Source organism: Spodoptera frugiperda, chromosome 29 (assembly GCF_023101765.2).
Source record: "Spodoptera frugiperda isolate SF20-4 chromosome 29, AGI-APGP_CSIRO_Sfru_2.0, whole genome shotgun sequence".
NCBI classification, from domain to species: domain Eukaryota; kingdom Metazoa; phylum Arthropoda; class Insecta; order Lepidoptera; family Noctuidae; genus Spodoptera; species Spodoptera frugiperda.
Genome location: NC_064240.1, coordinates 12,892,417 through 12,908,413, shown reverse-complemented (window position 1 = coordinate 12,908,413; position 15,997 = coordinate 12,892,417). Strand labels below are relative to the sequence as shown.

General features: G+C 37.0%; 2 protein-coding genes across 2 annotated transcripts; both read left to right on the top strand.

Moving 5' to 3' along the window:
* Positions 1 to 1,726: 1,726 nt before the first annotated feature.
* LOC118268253 (zinc finger protein Elbow) lies at positions 1,727 to 5,756 on the top strand. Its single transcript, XM_035582666.2, has 2 exons — positions 1,727 to 2,038; positions 3,708 to 5,756. The coding sequence occupies exons 1-2, from the start codon at positions 1,979 to 1,981 to the stop codon at positions 4,905 to 4,907; spliced, it is 1,260 nt and encodes a 419-aa protein (XP_035438559.2). The 5' UTR covers positions 1,727 to 1,978; the 3' UTR covers positions 4,908 to 5,756.
* A 3,842-nt stretch (positions 5,757 to 9,598) lies between these two features.
* On the top strand, positions 9,599 to 10,990 carry LOC126912770 (uncharacterized). The gene has a single exon (XM_050706682.1). It carries the CDS (start codon positions 9,599 to 9,601, stop codon positions 10,988 to 10,990), a length of 1,392 nt encoding a protein of 463 aa, XP_050562639.1.
* Positions 10,991 to 15,997: the final 5,007 nt, after the last annotated feature.

The window sequence follows — 15,997 nt, the reverse complement described above, 5'->3', positions numbered from 1 at the left end:
ATTTATTAATTATTATGTTATTGGCTTACTCACGTAACGGTTTGACGAGGAACTCGACTAGTTTCAAGCCATGCTATAGGCTCATATTCATGAGCAACATTCCGCGACACGCGACGCGGTGATTGTCGCGCTGCTACTGAGTAAGCTACTGAGTAAGCCGATAATAAAATAATATTAATTTAAAACATAATATATCTCCCAGATTGGTGATATATTAAAGAGATCTAACGACAAAATTAAACCCTTACACTACAAGAAGCGAAAGTGGTACGTATATAACAATCGTCGCAATTGGCGCATAGTCTCTGCCTAACATGGGAGATAGGCGTGATGTTATGTATGTACTTATGTAATTTTGTTATTAAAATAATCAATTAGTGATATCTACCACAGTCATCTAGTCTTCCTAGATCTTATTATGGTCTTAAATTATAATTTAGACGCTGTTTAGCATTTTACGATAATAAATATGTACGTATAAAAAATATGCAATTAAACTAAGCACAGAGCTGAAACTAGAAATATTATTTCATTAATTATTATCTAGATCCTAATCAACACTATTAATGTGTACTTTATTATAATGACACCACTATTATCACATAATTAATAAAATAATAAATATTTAATTACATTATCTTAGATAAAATCCACCATTCTATTGTATTGTTATTTTAACGATTACACAAATAAAGATTAGTTTTATTACAACTTCATTTTGGGTTTTAAACAAGAAATAAATTATTCTTCTAGTGTGGGAAACCCAGGGCTTTAAGAAAAACTAAAATTATTATATTTTCTATTGACGAGACAGTGAAAAAAAACTTTGGCGCAATATAACAATAGTCGTATGTACTCGTAATACAATTTGTATTATCTACTAGTTCTTCACTTTTACTAATTCCTTCCTTATCAAATAAACAAGTATACGTTGGTAATCTGCGCTTAAAAAAAACTTGCAAGTGCTTAAAACTTACTTCTTTGTCCGGAATATTAAGATAAGCGCTTGTATTAACATCACTATTGTCAGAGCCAGCCAAAGTATCATTTTAGTACCCACAGTAAAACTACAAAAGATTACAGAAATTGCGATGACTAAGCCATTTGTTTATGAAAACTAAACAATGAGAATGCGTTTTCACAATCGTAAAACCAGTGGGTGGTCTGGTCCCCCACCCATACAAGTTTAGGGTTAAAAAGTAAACTCACGCTTTACCTGAGATTATGCAACGGAATTAGAAATGTTAATATCGCTCCAACAGCGCCATAAAATTAACACGATGACCATGTTTCTAGAAAAGAAAGTGTTGACTAATAACAAGATTAATAATAATAAATTCCCCGCACAACATAAAACGACCATTATAAATTCATAAAACACACGACACAAAGTAAATAACAAAACGCTACACGAGATCGCTCAGAAAAATCTTTTGACCCACATTAAGCTACAAAGGTCCGCCCACGTCGAGACGACACTAAAACTAAATTATTACTAAGCCGCCGTTTACCAGCTCCGCAGCTATTCAATTTCCCATGGCATGCATCTCAGTGTTCGCATCCACTCCTTTGACTGGCGCGATGCATATTTTATATAATCCTTTCATCAAAACGTCGAGTTCGCGGAAAGCGCTTTTAGTAATTCTCGCGAGCGAGCGAGAAGGAAGCCGCTGACAAACGGGGTGTCAAACAGCGGTGGGGATAAGACGGCAAAGCTCCCGCAGAGCACACAGAATGCAAAAATGGCGAGGCGACTAGTGACAAGGTGTCAGGAGGGGGGCACGTCACCGCGAGCCTCAGTTCAGAGCCGTCCGCCGCGGCAGCCACACGTCTCGTCCCGCTCCGAACACACGCCGCGACTGTGACTTGTGTATCATGTGCTGACACCGAGCCTTGGATTTTGTGAAGTGCTATTGTTCTGTGTTGTGGATTCATTATCATTTTTAAGCTGGAAAAGGATATTGGTCTGTGGAGCAACATGCTCACGTCAAGCAATCAGTATTTACGACCGGATTACCTGTCACCGCTTCCGACAACGGTAAGTTTGATTGATGATGACAAACTCGTGTTTTCTTATCCTTGCGCTCACGTTAGCTGTAATTTATTTTACATTACCACAGCGAGAGAATTGGATACTGGATATACGGTCATAAAAGTTATTTAAGACGTTTCCTCGGGATATACCGCTTTGATAGGATTGTTAAGGGACAAGTTTAAAGTATTTCCAACATGCTTAAAAAGATTTTGAGACAACTATCTACATGGTAAAACTTAGAGAAGATGACTTAAATAATTTTATTTCAATATTGAAAGTTTATAAGATGCGGAAAATTCTTTCAAGAAAATAGAAATTGATAAACTTCATCGTGTTTGCTTACCTTCCATTACAAAATAATTTCTGAGACTAAACTACATGGATTAAAGCGCAAACTTCCGAATTCAACTGGACTATTGTTTCTGATCGCTTTTCAACAAAAACAAATGATTCGATCCACCGCCAGCTTTACCGAATGACCGATTTATTTTCCGAGTTTTCGTGGAAAACGGAACAACAGTTCGTGAATTGAGTTTCCTAGTATTTTACCACTATGTAATATATTTTAATATCAAGATAGGAGATGTAAATAATACAGATTAAAATGGGATTTAAAAGAAATTTTAAGTAATCAGAAAGGTGAGCTGTTCTGAACTTCTAGTTTTGCGTGATGGTATTTCTTTTTGCTAACATTCATGAATATATATATTCATATATATAACATTGATGAATAAATATAAATCGAGAACAAAATAATGACGTAAAATAAAAAACCCGCAAAACTTTATATAAGAAAATTACCTACATACGTGTAAAAGGAAATGTCAATAAGAAACCGTTTTCCTTTTTTCAAAAACTCACTTTGAGGAAAAGTTTTACAAGAATTGGTGCTATAATACAATTAATAGTTTAATTATATTATTTAGTAATCAATAATAAATTATACTTAAAGCAGGTAATAAAATTACATTTTATGAAGCTCGTTAATGTTATTAAGTAATCTTCCGGACAATGAACATAATTTCCTGAAATTGAGCAAGAGATTTAAAAGCTGGATAATATTTTTCAACTTTGTAAAAATTGAGTTTCAGTTTATTAAACTTTAATCATTAAAATTATGATTACATTGAAAATTACGAAATTTCATATTTGATTATTTGATGTTAAAAATAAATAATAAACAATAAAATAACGTAGTACAGAATAAAATAGAAATAATAACACAAAATCGTGTAATTACAAAATCCAAAACAAGCGCACGTCAAACGCTAACAAACGAGTAATTAGTATTTGGAAGTAGACTCTAATAAGATTTGTATCGCAGCTAAAATAAACTTTGACAAAACAACGCGAGTAAAACAGAAAACATATTATTCCCGACACATAGCGACGGTTGAGCGGCGGCAATAGACGTGACAACACGCCACAAGTTCAGGCGTGCCGCAAATTCAGCGGCACAAATTGCCCTTTTCACTGCGAGATTACATCATGCGGGAGCCGAGTGAAATGTCAAGCGGAGCCGACGGCTGCCAGACGCGCGGATAATGGCGCGTCGGCCGCGTGATTGGACGCCCGCCTCCCCCGCCCCGCACCCCCGCGGTCCCTTTGTACGCCCGTCACTCGCAACCTCGACCCGACGTTTCATTTCATAAACTGCCTCTCTTTGTTGCAGCTCGACGCGAAAAAGAGCCCGCTGGCGCTACTGGCGCAAACCTGCAGTGCTATCGGTGCAGACTCACCCAACCCCAAGCTGATCTCCGCTGCCGAGAAAGCCAGCAAGAAGTACGATGACAAGACGCACATACCTGACAACAAACCCAGCTTTAAGCCTTACGAATCGTGCCTAACAGCGAGAGAAAAGACTAGAACTCCTGATGACAGAGGGTCTGTCAATGCTTCTTCAAAGACGCCACTGTCGTCTAAGGGTAGTGCGTCGACCACACCAGTGCAAGCGCGCTGCGCCAGTAACCAGAGCTCGTCCTCACAGAGGACTCCTCCCCCGGCGCACCGTAAGACCCCATCAGAGAAATCAGACGAGAGGTCCAGTCCTCTGCATGGTTCACCAGTACCAGCTAAAGCTAACTCTGAGTCAATCAGTATCTCGTCTGCATCCAAGTTACCGTACACGCCCACCTCCCTATCGTACAGCGCAGACACCAAAGAACACTCAAGCTTCAAACCCAGTGTACCTGTTTCATCTTCCGCCTTCCTCGGCGGACTGCCTCATAGTGGATTTCCCCTACCAATGGATCTGATGACCAGCAGCTTAATGGCAGCGCAGCACCATGCACTAAAGAATGGATTAAATCCATACCTCGCGTACGCTAGGATGAAGGCACCTGGTAGTGATCTTGGAATCTGCAGAGACCCATACTGCACGGGTTGCTCACTAAGTTCACATTTGCTCAAATCAGCAGTATGTCCGGCAGGATGTGCTCAATGTGATCATGCCAAAACTCCATTTCCGTTACCTACGGGTCATCCCGCAGCGGCTGCGTATGCTCACGCGCAACTAGCTGCCTTAGCGGCTGCATCACAACTACCTTACGTGTGCAGTTGGATGGCAGGCGACTCGGCTTACTGTGGTAAACGATTCGCAACCTCAGAGGAACTACTGCAACACCTGAGGTCCCACACTGCGAGCGGAGAGTCGAGCCCGAGCCTGTCGATGCTGAGCGCGACACACCCGCTGCTGCAGCGCACGTACCCGACGCCGCCGCTGTCGCCGCTGACGCCGCGGTTCCACCCGTACAGCAAGCCGTCGCACCTGGTGTCCTCGCCGCCGCTGCCCTTCCCGCTGCCGCCCCATCCCTCGCTGGCGGCGTACTTCCCGCCGTACCCGCTGTTCGGGCCGCGGCCGCTGCACCCTTGAGGACCATCGGCGCTCCACGGACACAAGAAGGGGGGCGCCGACCGTTAACGCCCATGCCAAAAGGACATTCGGAACCGAAGTAGTGTAAATATAATGTTAGTGTTCTTCGGGTTTCTAGTCGGCTCATATCATCGACGGAAGTGTAAGCCCCCGCAGACGGGGGTCGCGACAGCTGTGATCTCTAACTCGTAATCATAATAATTAGTGCACTGAACGCTTTGTCGTAACCGCATGTGCGGGTTTCATTTTCTAGTTAGACTAACGAAATTTTTATGTACCAAATCTATAGATTGTAATTATAATTGATTTTTTATAATTTAAGTTGTTGCAATTACTTAGTGACGGTTGTTAATTGTGTTTGTATTCTTAAGTGGACGTTTAATGATTTGGCGATACATTGACCTATCACATATCTTTATAATGAATGTGCGTTGTGACTGAACGTTTCTCGTAGACGCATCGTAGTCCGACTAAAATATTGCAGATATATTATAATGTTACCGCAACTATTTCTCGTTTATATTTATGTAATTGCTACTTTCAGTTTGAAAATGATAAAATCTTAGATGAATCTCACGAATACACTTTACTTTAAAATTTACATTGTAATGCTTGCAAAACTGGCACGTTATATTTTTATGTGTAACTATAAATTAATGTTTATATAGTACACTGTCAGAATGTTAAATAATGACACAAATGATAATAGTGTGAAAGCGGAATGCGTGTACAACATACATAATGAAGTATTGGACACTGTAATACTTGCAACTGGTAACAGTTCAAATTTAAATTTGTTGTTATAAAGGGCATAAAGCGAAAAAATATACGTAAATATTTAATTTGAAACTTCAGACTTTGATTTCTGCCACCCCCCGTCAAGTATAATCACATGAAATGCTCAAAACTGTGTAAACTATTATGAAAGGCATCCACTGCACAGCGAATTAGTCTTCAAAAATGCAAATATCCACATTCTCATGCATACAATGTTCATAATACTGCAAAATGTTCCTCGCTTAACTTGCTATTAAATTCTTCGTTTCAACACATAATATTTGATATTTAGCGCATTAAAAAATGAACTTTAATAATAAGCAATTGTTAGAAAAAGAACAGAGTGCTTAAAATAATGACGGCTACTGAAATGAGACTAAACTTTAGTACCTAAGTATTGAAGTACCACCTGAAAATAGGAACAAAATCTACGATGAAATAAATAGATAAAATATAGCTCTATCCCACTCACTCCTTCACATTACCATTAAATAACAGCCAAAATCAACAACACAAATCTATAACAAACAGACCAAACGCCAGAAGGTACAAAAGAAGAATTGGTACAAGAAGCACACAAGCCCACACAGCGTGATGCAACAGTGGAACTAATAAATGATATTTTTCAGAACATATGACTCAAACGTCGTACGTAATTAGGACTGTTGCGGCTTCCACTACAATAAATTATAAGCAATTTATCTGTCTGTCTGTCGCCATACATCACGAACCGTGCAGCATTCACTAGCGTTGAAATATTATGACCAATGTGCACGGTGGACGCGCCATTTGTTAGCTCCACCGAAACATTATCTTAAAATGTTGGATTATTAACTTTTTGGAATTAGTTTTCGTTTATTTTTAAGTAGTTTTCTTCGACAGTTTAGAAATGACGATGCGAATACTGGTGAAAATACACTCAAGATGTTATCAGTAAATTTTCCGAGATCTAAAACAGTAATAGGTGTATAGAAATTGATTAATTCTGTTTTTGGATCACCTGATGGTAAGCAATCGCCGTTATCCATTGACACCAGAAACACCAACGCGTGACAAGTGCATTACCGGCCTTTTTGGGGTTAGGAATTTAAGGATTGTAGACGAATTGGGAATTAGGAAGATTGGGAAGGGAGGTAATTGGGCCTCCATTCGAATGGTTAGGTATAATGTACGTAATGAAATATATTCTACATTATAGGCATAATTACTTTACCTTGACTCTGTTGTATACATATACGATGTAAATTATTTAGTATGCATCACAATTAAAAAGCAGTGACACGGTTATAATAAATGATCGGTTAAACATTCAATGACCAATCCAATTAGAATAATTAAAAGTTTCTAGCACTAAATCAAGTTACATTCTATTTAGCAACAAAATTAAATTATAAATTATAATAGCATACTAAACGCCGTTACGCTCGCTGAACATAATAAACATAAAATAAATTATATAAAAATTATAATAACGCCATTAATTTTATTTAAAACTAATGATAGTTTCTAAAACAATGTTAGTATGTATTTATGTATATTCACTGGCCATAATAAAACTTTATAGTTTCCTGCTGTTTACGAAATATAACATATAATATGGCAAACAGCATATATTGAAATTATAAAACATATTTCGAGAATAATTCTCGCATTATTATATTCATTAAAGTCATAAACGAGTATAATATGTCTTTGTTTTATACATTTTATTGTTCAACAGTTACTTTTGAATTGTTTTTGAAGAAAAAACTCGTGTTTTAAATAGTTTAAAAGCAGGTCATGACTTTGTGTGCTTGTGAAAACAATTTAGTTCTTTGTGAACAATTTATTCAGTGTCGGCCATAATTGTTTCTTTTCAACGTATTTCAACGCTATTAATTCTATGTTCTCTAATTGGTTGAGCGACTGGTAATGCATTGATTTCTATTCTTCTTTATATGTGTCTAAGTAGTCATTAAAGTATGTAGATTTCTGAGTAGCAACGTAGAAAATCAACTAACTTTTGATACCAAGTATCTAAAGAATCTATTTCAATGTTAGATTAAATAAATCGAATGTCATTAATAACGTTTGATAAATAATCCCAGTTATGAGGAAATCTGCGATATTTTTTCCAATTATTCACTGAAATAGTTCTCCAAGAACTTTCCCACAAATACACAGTTTCCACTAAAGTATTGGAAACAAACTAATAATAATAATTGATACACGTCTTGCCAGAAGCTAATTAATAAGATGTTGAAACAAGGTGCAGCTTCTACAACATAAATCAAATATGTTTTGCTACTATATTTCCATATGACATTCCATGAAATTATTGGCTCGCATAGATTTAGATACAAGACAGCTTTAATTGAATTATGGGTTTTCGTAGCGTAAATATTTTGTTTATTTTGATAGAATGCGTATGGTGGAGAATATTACGATGTTTGGTTATACAAATTATATCACATGGTTGTCCCTTTAGCGTGGAGAAAAACTTCAGATGCCACTTACTAGGATCTTAGCATACTTATTTGATTTTCTTCACTTTCACCTAGCCTTTTTCTCGATTATCGCAAAAGCAGCCTCACTCAGAATCAAAACGTCACCAAATTTTAATAATAATAAATAATCTTTATTGTACACCTTTACACTTAAAAACATAGATACATATATAGTTGAAGAATGGTAGGGTACAAAGGCAGCCTTATCGCAAATATTCACGAAAAGAGAATGATCTCTCAATGAGAAGCAATTACGTAACTAAATAAAACTACATTAAAGTCCAAAGTCAATTTTTCTAGTCCACAATCAATTCCTTGACATCATAATCCGATTACAGAGGCAAGTCTGAAGCAATAAAGCGGAACGGAAACCTACGCTTATTAACATAACTATCAATTTGTCATACAATTTAATATTAAAACGTATATACATGTTTCATTTAAATAAATTAATTAGATAGCTAGTGAAGTAGCGACGCCTCGGGTCGGCAGCGGATGTCTCCGGCCATTTATTATAAATATTCTCTTAATTGTGTAATCGTTTTGGAGTAGTGACAATGATTACCAGCTTTAAGTCACGGGGTTTAAGCAAGATAGATTCATTCAATGTGACTTCTGATACTATGTACTCGTAGATACCTATCAAAGGTTTTAAATTTTACATGAATCTAAATAAGAACGTGTGTGGCATCATGTGTAATAATGGGCTAGATGAGTAACTTTAATTATAATTTCTATCTAGTACATTATTGTTTAAAAATGGACACATAGTAAGTTAAATAGTAAGCACGAATTTTCATCTAGTACAGCTATCAACAAGCATTACAGCACATTACAGTATCTATACATATAATAAAATTATAACAACTCCATGTCTGTACATTACAGATATTTAAGAAAAAATAAGATGGGGGATCTTTATTCAACCAATAGAAGCGAAAAACATGATTTAAAAAATTTTTGTCTGTCTGTCTGTCTGTTTGTTGTTCGCTTTTCACGCAAAAACTACTGGACGGATTTTGATGAAACTTTTTTTGTTATATAGCTATTAGTCCTCGCTAACATATAGGCTATCCTTTTTTTGGAAATTCGCCCTTTAAGGGGTAAAAAGGGGAGGAGTAAGTTTGTACGAAACTCCGTCAGTTTTGAAGCTAATTCGATTAAAATTAATATTCGGCTATTTGGTTACAAATTAAGAATGATGCAATGAGGATTTTTGGAAAATATGCCTAATAGGGGCTGAAAAAGGGGGGGTAAGTTTCCATGAAACTCCGTTAATTTTGAAGCTAAATCGATGAAAATTAACGCTTTTTACATCTTTTGTGGCTAGAGGAAAAGGTCAGGCCAAACGAAATCGATCGTCTTATTAGTGCGGAAATACCTAATCCAGACACATACCCTATTTTACACAGAATCGTCAAAACGAACATGATACATGGCCCATGTGGCACATTTAACAGCAGTTCACCCTGCATGAAAGAAGGCCGTTGCACAAAGAGGTTTCCAAAAAAATTTTGTGATGAAACCGTTACTGGTGAAAACGGATACCCATGGTACCGCCGTCGGAGACCTCAAAATAGTGATTTTATTGCTGAAATAAATATGCGCGGACAATGTGTCACAGTTGATAATCGGTGGGTAGTGCCATATTCACCAGTACTCTCACGTGCCTTTGAAGCTCACGTAAATGTAGAGTACTGCGCGAGTGTAGAATCAATAAAGTACATATGCAAGTACGTAAACAAAGGAAGTGATCAAGCCACATTTGGATTGCAGAGCAGTGATCGTGATGAAGTGACCAAATATCAATCTGGTCGCTATATCAGTACCTCGGAAGCGGTGTGGAGAATACTTGGATTTTCTATCCACGACCGACACCCAACTGTAATGCATTTAGATGTCCATCTAGAAAACGGACAGCGATTATATTTCAATCCAGAAAACGTACGGGAACGCTTAGAAAATCCACGCCGTACCACACTCTTAGCATATTTCAGTCTGTGTCAAGAAGACAGTTTTGCACGAACGCTCCTATACAATGAAGTACCGTCGTATTACACGTACAATAAGCAACAAGGAGTATTTAATAGACGCCGACGGGGACAGCCGGTGGAGGGGTTTCCAGGAGTATATCGCGAGCATGCACTAGGACGAGTGTACACGATTCATCCGAGTAATAATGAATGTTATTACTTGCGTCTTTTACTGCACACAGTCCGGGGAGCTACTTCTTACACATATTTAAAAACTGTTAATGGTGTTGAGCATTCCACCTTTCACGAAGCTTGCAGCGCATTGCGTCTGCTAGATGACGATCGAAATTGGGACGACACTCTTGAAGAGGCCGTAGTCAGCGACACTCCCATCCGATTGCGACATTTGTTTGCAATCATGATAGTGTACTGCGGACTTGCCCATCCAATGCAGCTATGGGAAAAATACCAACGGCATCTATCCGAAGATTTTCGTTTTGCGGCTAGGCGCGCTGATGGAGATAGTGTGGCAGAGTCTGACGAGCGTATTATTAATCGTTGCCTTTGTTCACTTCAAGATATTGTGATTTCAATAGGTGGCAATCCTTTGAGTCATTATGGTCTTCCAGAGCCGCAGGAAACCACTGAAGTTCGGCGTGTTGGTCGAGAGTATGCAGCGGAGACAAATTATGATCGTGCCGCGATGGCCGAAATCGTGAACAATAATATTGGCACCCTCACAAATGAACAAAAGTCTGTGTATGAACGAATTTTGAGAAGTGTCAGTCAACAGGATGGTGGAATATTTTTCTTGACGCCCCTGGTGGTACAGGAAAAACGTTTTTAACTAGACTGCTACTTGCTGAAGTGCGAAGACAAGAAAAAATAGCACTAGCAGTCGCCTCTTCGGGTATTGCAGCCACTTTACTTCCAGGAGGTAAGACCGCCCATTCCATGTTTAAGATACCTTTGGACCTAGATATAAATGAAACACCAGTTTGTGCCATATCCCGAAATAGCGAAAAGGCAAAGATTCTTGCAGAGTGCAGCCTAATCGTTTGGAACGAGTGTACGATGGCGAACAAAAAGGCCGTGGAAGCCGTTAATCGCACTCTACAAGATATCCGGCGAAATGATCACGTTATGGGAGGGGTTACAGTTTTATTTTGTGGCGATTTTCGTCAGACTCTACCCGTGATTACCAGAGGAACTAGAGCTGATGAGGTCGGGGCATGTCTAAAACGCTCCGTGCTTTGGCCTCGGATAGAAAAATTGAGCTTGACGCAGAACATGAGGGCTCACTTAGGTGGAAACCCCAGTGCGCAGGAATTTTCTGGAGTTTTATTAAAAATCGGCGAAGGCTCATTTCCCAAATCAAGTAATTCAGTAACTCTACCCGACAACCTATGTAAAATTGTTGCTTCGGTGGAGGAACTCATTGATTTGGTTTATGGTGATGTTTCCCAATTAATAGGTCAAGACAATTCATGGCTTTGTGAGCGAGCAATACTTACGCCCAAAAATGACCAAGCCGCTGCCATCAACCAAATTATTCTAGAGCGAATTGAAGGAGACCAAGTTGTATACCGGTCTATAAATACAGTGGTAGATCAAATGGATGTTACAAATTACCCGGTTGAATTTTTAAACTCTCTCGCTGCACCTGGACTCCCCGCACATAATATTATTTTAAAAGTAGGCATTCCCATAATGTTGCTTCGTAATTTAACACCCCTAAGCTGTGCAATGGAACTCGGCTAAAAGTAATTGCACTTCGAAGTAATATCATAGAAGCCGAAATTCTCACGGGTTGTGGATCTGGTGAAGTAGTATTTATACCACGCATACCGCTAATCCCAAATCATTTCCCATTTCAATTTAAGCGCGTGTAGTTTCCCGTTACTCCATGTTTTGCGATGACCATTAACAAGTCACAAGGTCAGACACTTCGAGCCGCTGGTGTCGATCTTAGGACGAGCTGTTTTTCACACGGACAGCTTTATGTGGCTTTCTCGCATGTCACTAGCTCCGATAATTTGTTTGTATTGGCTCCTACAGGTAGAACATCAAATGTGGTGTATAAAGAAATTCTTTAGGCTTATTGCGATGTATTTCGACGTTCGGTATGGTGGAAGTACAAAGTGTCCTGATCAACATATATGAGAAGTGGTTATTTAACTGGCATGCAACACCTTCACTTTAAAAACATACGGAAATGACTCTATTATAATAGTTTTTTATCTTCTGTTGGCGCATTAACATCTCTTGGCGAAACGGAGTTCGCGGGCACCAGCTAGTTAAAACTATAAAATAACAACATTGTCAACGAGTGTACCAGACGCTCCATTTCATCTGTACATCGTCCCTGCATGATTGACAGCGCAGAAGTCAGGAGTCAGAACATTGCTTCATTATCTACCAACTTTGTAATTCTTGGCACGATCTGAATGTCACTGTGTTTTAGGCAGAGAGACACCTGTTCAATGGTAATAACTACATATTTTTTACCAGTGGGCATAGTACGAGTGTTATGAATCCCTGGATAAAAAAGATTGAGTATTACTAAATACCAGTCAGTTTCAAAGTCTGTTTATATTAGTGAGAATTAATAATGATTTGGTGATTAATGTATTTTACTCTGTTGTCACCATACTAACCGCCGTACTCAGATACATTTAATGGTTACTTAACGCAGTCCTTAGCAATTGTTTTCGGAATAAAATTGGTACTAAGGAATAGTTTAAGTAATAATTAAATATCTCTGAGTCCGGCAGTAAAAGTTTAGATAATTCTAAGTTCCATACCAAAAAAATCAATCATAGTATTACTTAACCCAAGAATCAATCTTACAGCCTTTGACTCAACAGTTGCATCCATTGCAACCATGAAACAAAATTATGATGAATCATGTCATAGTAATATTATGTATTTTTAAATTATTTCCATGGAGAATTGAAATAAAATCGATTCGGTTCAGATTGATTGGAAAACACAGCGTTCTGTGAATCAACAATTCTAGCGTGACTAGTTTCTAGACTTTATCTTTCAGATTCAATTATCTATTGTAGACAGATTATTTATGGTAAGTTTGTTATATAATTTTAAATTTTTTTGCATGCAAAGTGCAGGCAGAATTTGAGGAAATCGCATGTTTGCAAATGAGTAAATAAATTTGAATTTGAATAAGTATTGGCTAGCAAAGGAACAAGCAGATCTCCTGATGGTAATGCAGCTCACCACCCATGGACACCCGCAACACCAGAGGAGTTACAAGTGCATTGTCGGACAGATGTGATCACATTCATCACCCCGAACTGTCATCAAAAGTGAAACAACCTGTAATATAATTAAAACTAATGAACTCTTAAGTAACTTAATTACTGAACATTTTAATTAAAAGAAAATAATTAAGTCTTGTTCACCTTATCGAACATTTAATACGTCAACTTTTTTATGACTAACCAAGTATATGATAAGGAAATCATTATGTTGGTACTAATGTGCCGACACTGAATCGAACCCGGAACCCGGCAGGTGTATCACGAAGCCAATGAGGTCAGGTCTTATAAAGATATTTACATAATACAAACAATTTAAACTTCGGTTTTGATAGATTGCAGGGAAAAAGGAAAGGACAGCAAATTAATTTCCAATAAATTAATTAGTTGGTTTTTTGCTAACGGTACCTTGGGTAAGGTGTTACAATAAAAGAGGGTTCTGTTACCATCTGCTTCGTGGAGTAACTGTGAAATAAATGCTAGAACAAAATATAAGAATACATTATATTATGTACTTAATTATAATTACATAATCAGGGACGTCTTTTAAAATTATTTAAATATTTATTTCAGCTTGTATGCCTATATTTTATTTGTGTAAACATACCTATTGTATGAAAATCAATGCACGTGTATGTTGAGGTCATTTCTACTCATTTGTTTTTTTTTTAATACGCTTGTGATTAGCAGGTCAAGGTTTGAAGTCACCGGGATCTTTAAAATGTACATATATCAGTACGAAAATAGTGCAGAGGCTACAATTAAACACATTAAATTTAGTTGTAGATGCAATGAATTCAATAAAACAATAAAAGTCACTCATCTCAGTATCGTACAGTCGACACACAACACTAAATACGTAGTTTTCATTAAAAAACGTGGTTGAACAGACGTGCAGCTAATTTCCGTTGCAGACTGTACCTCTCATTCCTCTACGTGTCGTTTACGGCGTGGCAGTGTTGATACACGCGGCAGTTCAAAGGCGCCGACCGCTTTGATCTCGCCGCTCACCCGACGCCATGACACTTTGTACACTCACGAAAAAAAGTGCAAAAAAATATTTTTAAATGTTAATTTTTATTGACGTGAAAATTATTGGCAATAATGGCAGGGGTAATTAGCGAGTATGTCGAGTTTGGTGACGGTAATTACTCGAGCTGATGACGAAACGCTTAAATGTCGACTGTTTCGTAAAAAAACGTTATTTACCGTAGCTCTGGAAATTAATGTGCGGCGATATTTTACCGAAAACTGTGCTGTGGGCCGTTTAATTAGATGTAAATTATGATGGTTTTATTTTATGATGGTTGTAAGTTATCACTAGTTTATAATGAAACAAAATATTGCTACATATTTCTTTATAACCTTTCATCTTTGAATAGTTTTATGTGTAAACATTATGTTTTATGGCGAAACTTGTAATTTAAACTAAATTTAATATATTTGAGTTATATTTATCATACACCCACTTACACACATAACATGAAGTCTGCTGAAAAAACAAAAATATACAACACTGTCACAGAAAAACTATGGGATAGGATTTACTATTTAAAAATCTTATTTATTTTATTTTACTTAAAGTATTGACTTTGGTTTTTGTATGCTGATGTTTGTTTTGAGCAAGAAAACTTCATCAATGATGCATTGTATTAGGAAATAAGGCAGTTTGATGCTGATAACTCGCGTGAAAAATTTTAGGCTGAATAAGAAAGAAGGTCCTCATAATTCCAGAGACTTAGTAAAACTTTAGACTTCGTTTTTTTACTAATGTAATCTATTATTTTTTTACTTGAACATGAACTTTTCAATCATTGCTCAATTATGATTTATATTATATATTTTATTTTCATTCTTCCGTATATTATATGTTATTATGTATTTCCAAACCCAAATGTTCCGTGTTCGTATATGGATAACTGTCAGTTGCTTGTCATGTCTTGACTTGTTGCAAGAAATAATTGAAGGAAATTATTACGAATAAACATAAATAAACTTCGATAAGAACCTGTTAAACAACTTTCATAACATTGAGAATGCTGTTTTAATTATATTTTAAATATATTTTGGTAGTAAATTGGGAAAAATGTAATGTAATTACTGTGTATGAAGTAAATACTTTCCTAGACATAAAAATGACACATTACATTAACATTATTTTAGTATGTTTCACAATAAAAATTACAAAATTAAATACCAGAATTTTTAACGCACAATACATTTTGTCAAGCTATAACTCACAATTTAAAAAATAAATTAACCACCAAAATCAATTTTATGGTCCAACAATTATGGTCAACTTTACCTGGATGGTATAAAAACTTAGGCAGTGAAAGACAAAACCTAGACTTTAGCTAAAAAGTCATTGAACTTGGCTATCAACGGACTACCCTGTGGTGTTAGAAAATTGAAGCGGTCAGAATTCTGCACCAGTGGGTTTGGAGTAAAAAAGGTGACAGGCGTTATTTTACGATTTACTGATTTTGATGAATGGCGAGGTAAATGTTTTGTCGTTGATTTTAATTGTGGTGTTAAATACGTGTTTAGAAATAATTTATCAGTGAACACGCTACTTA

Coding starts and splice junctions, on each gene's coding strand:
- LOC118268253 (XM_035582666.2), top strand. CDS start 1,979: ATGCTCACGTCAAGCAATCAGTATTTACGACCGGATTACCTGTCACCG. Junction 2,039..3,707: donor TGTCACCGCTTCCGACAACG/GTAAGTTTGATT, acceptor TCTTTGTTGCAG/CTCGACGCGAAAAAGAGCCC.
- LOC126912770 (XM_050706682.1), top strand. CDS start 9,599: ATGATACATGGCCCATGTGGCACATTTAACAGCAGTTCACCCTGCATG.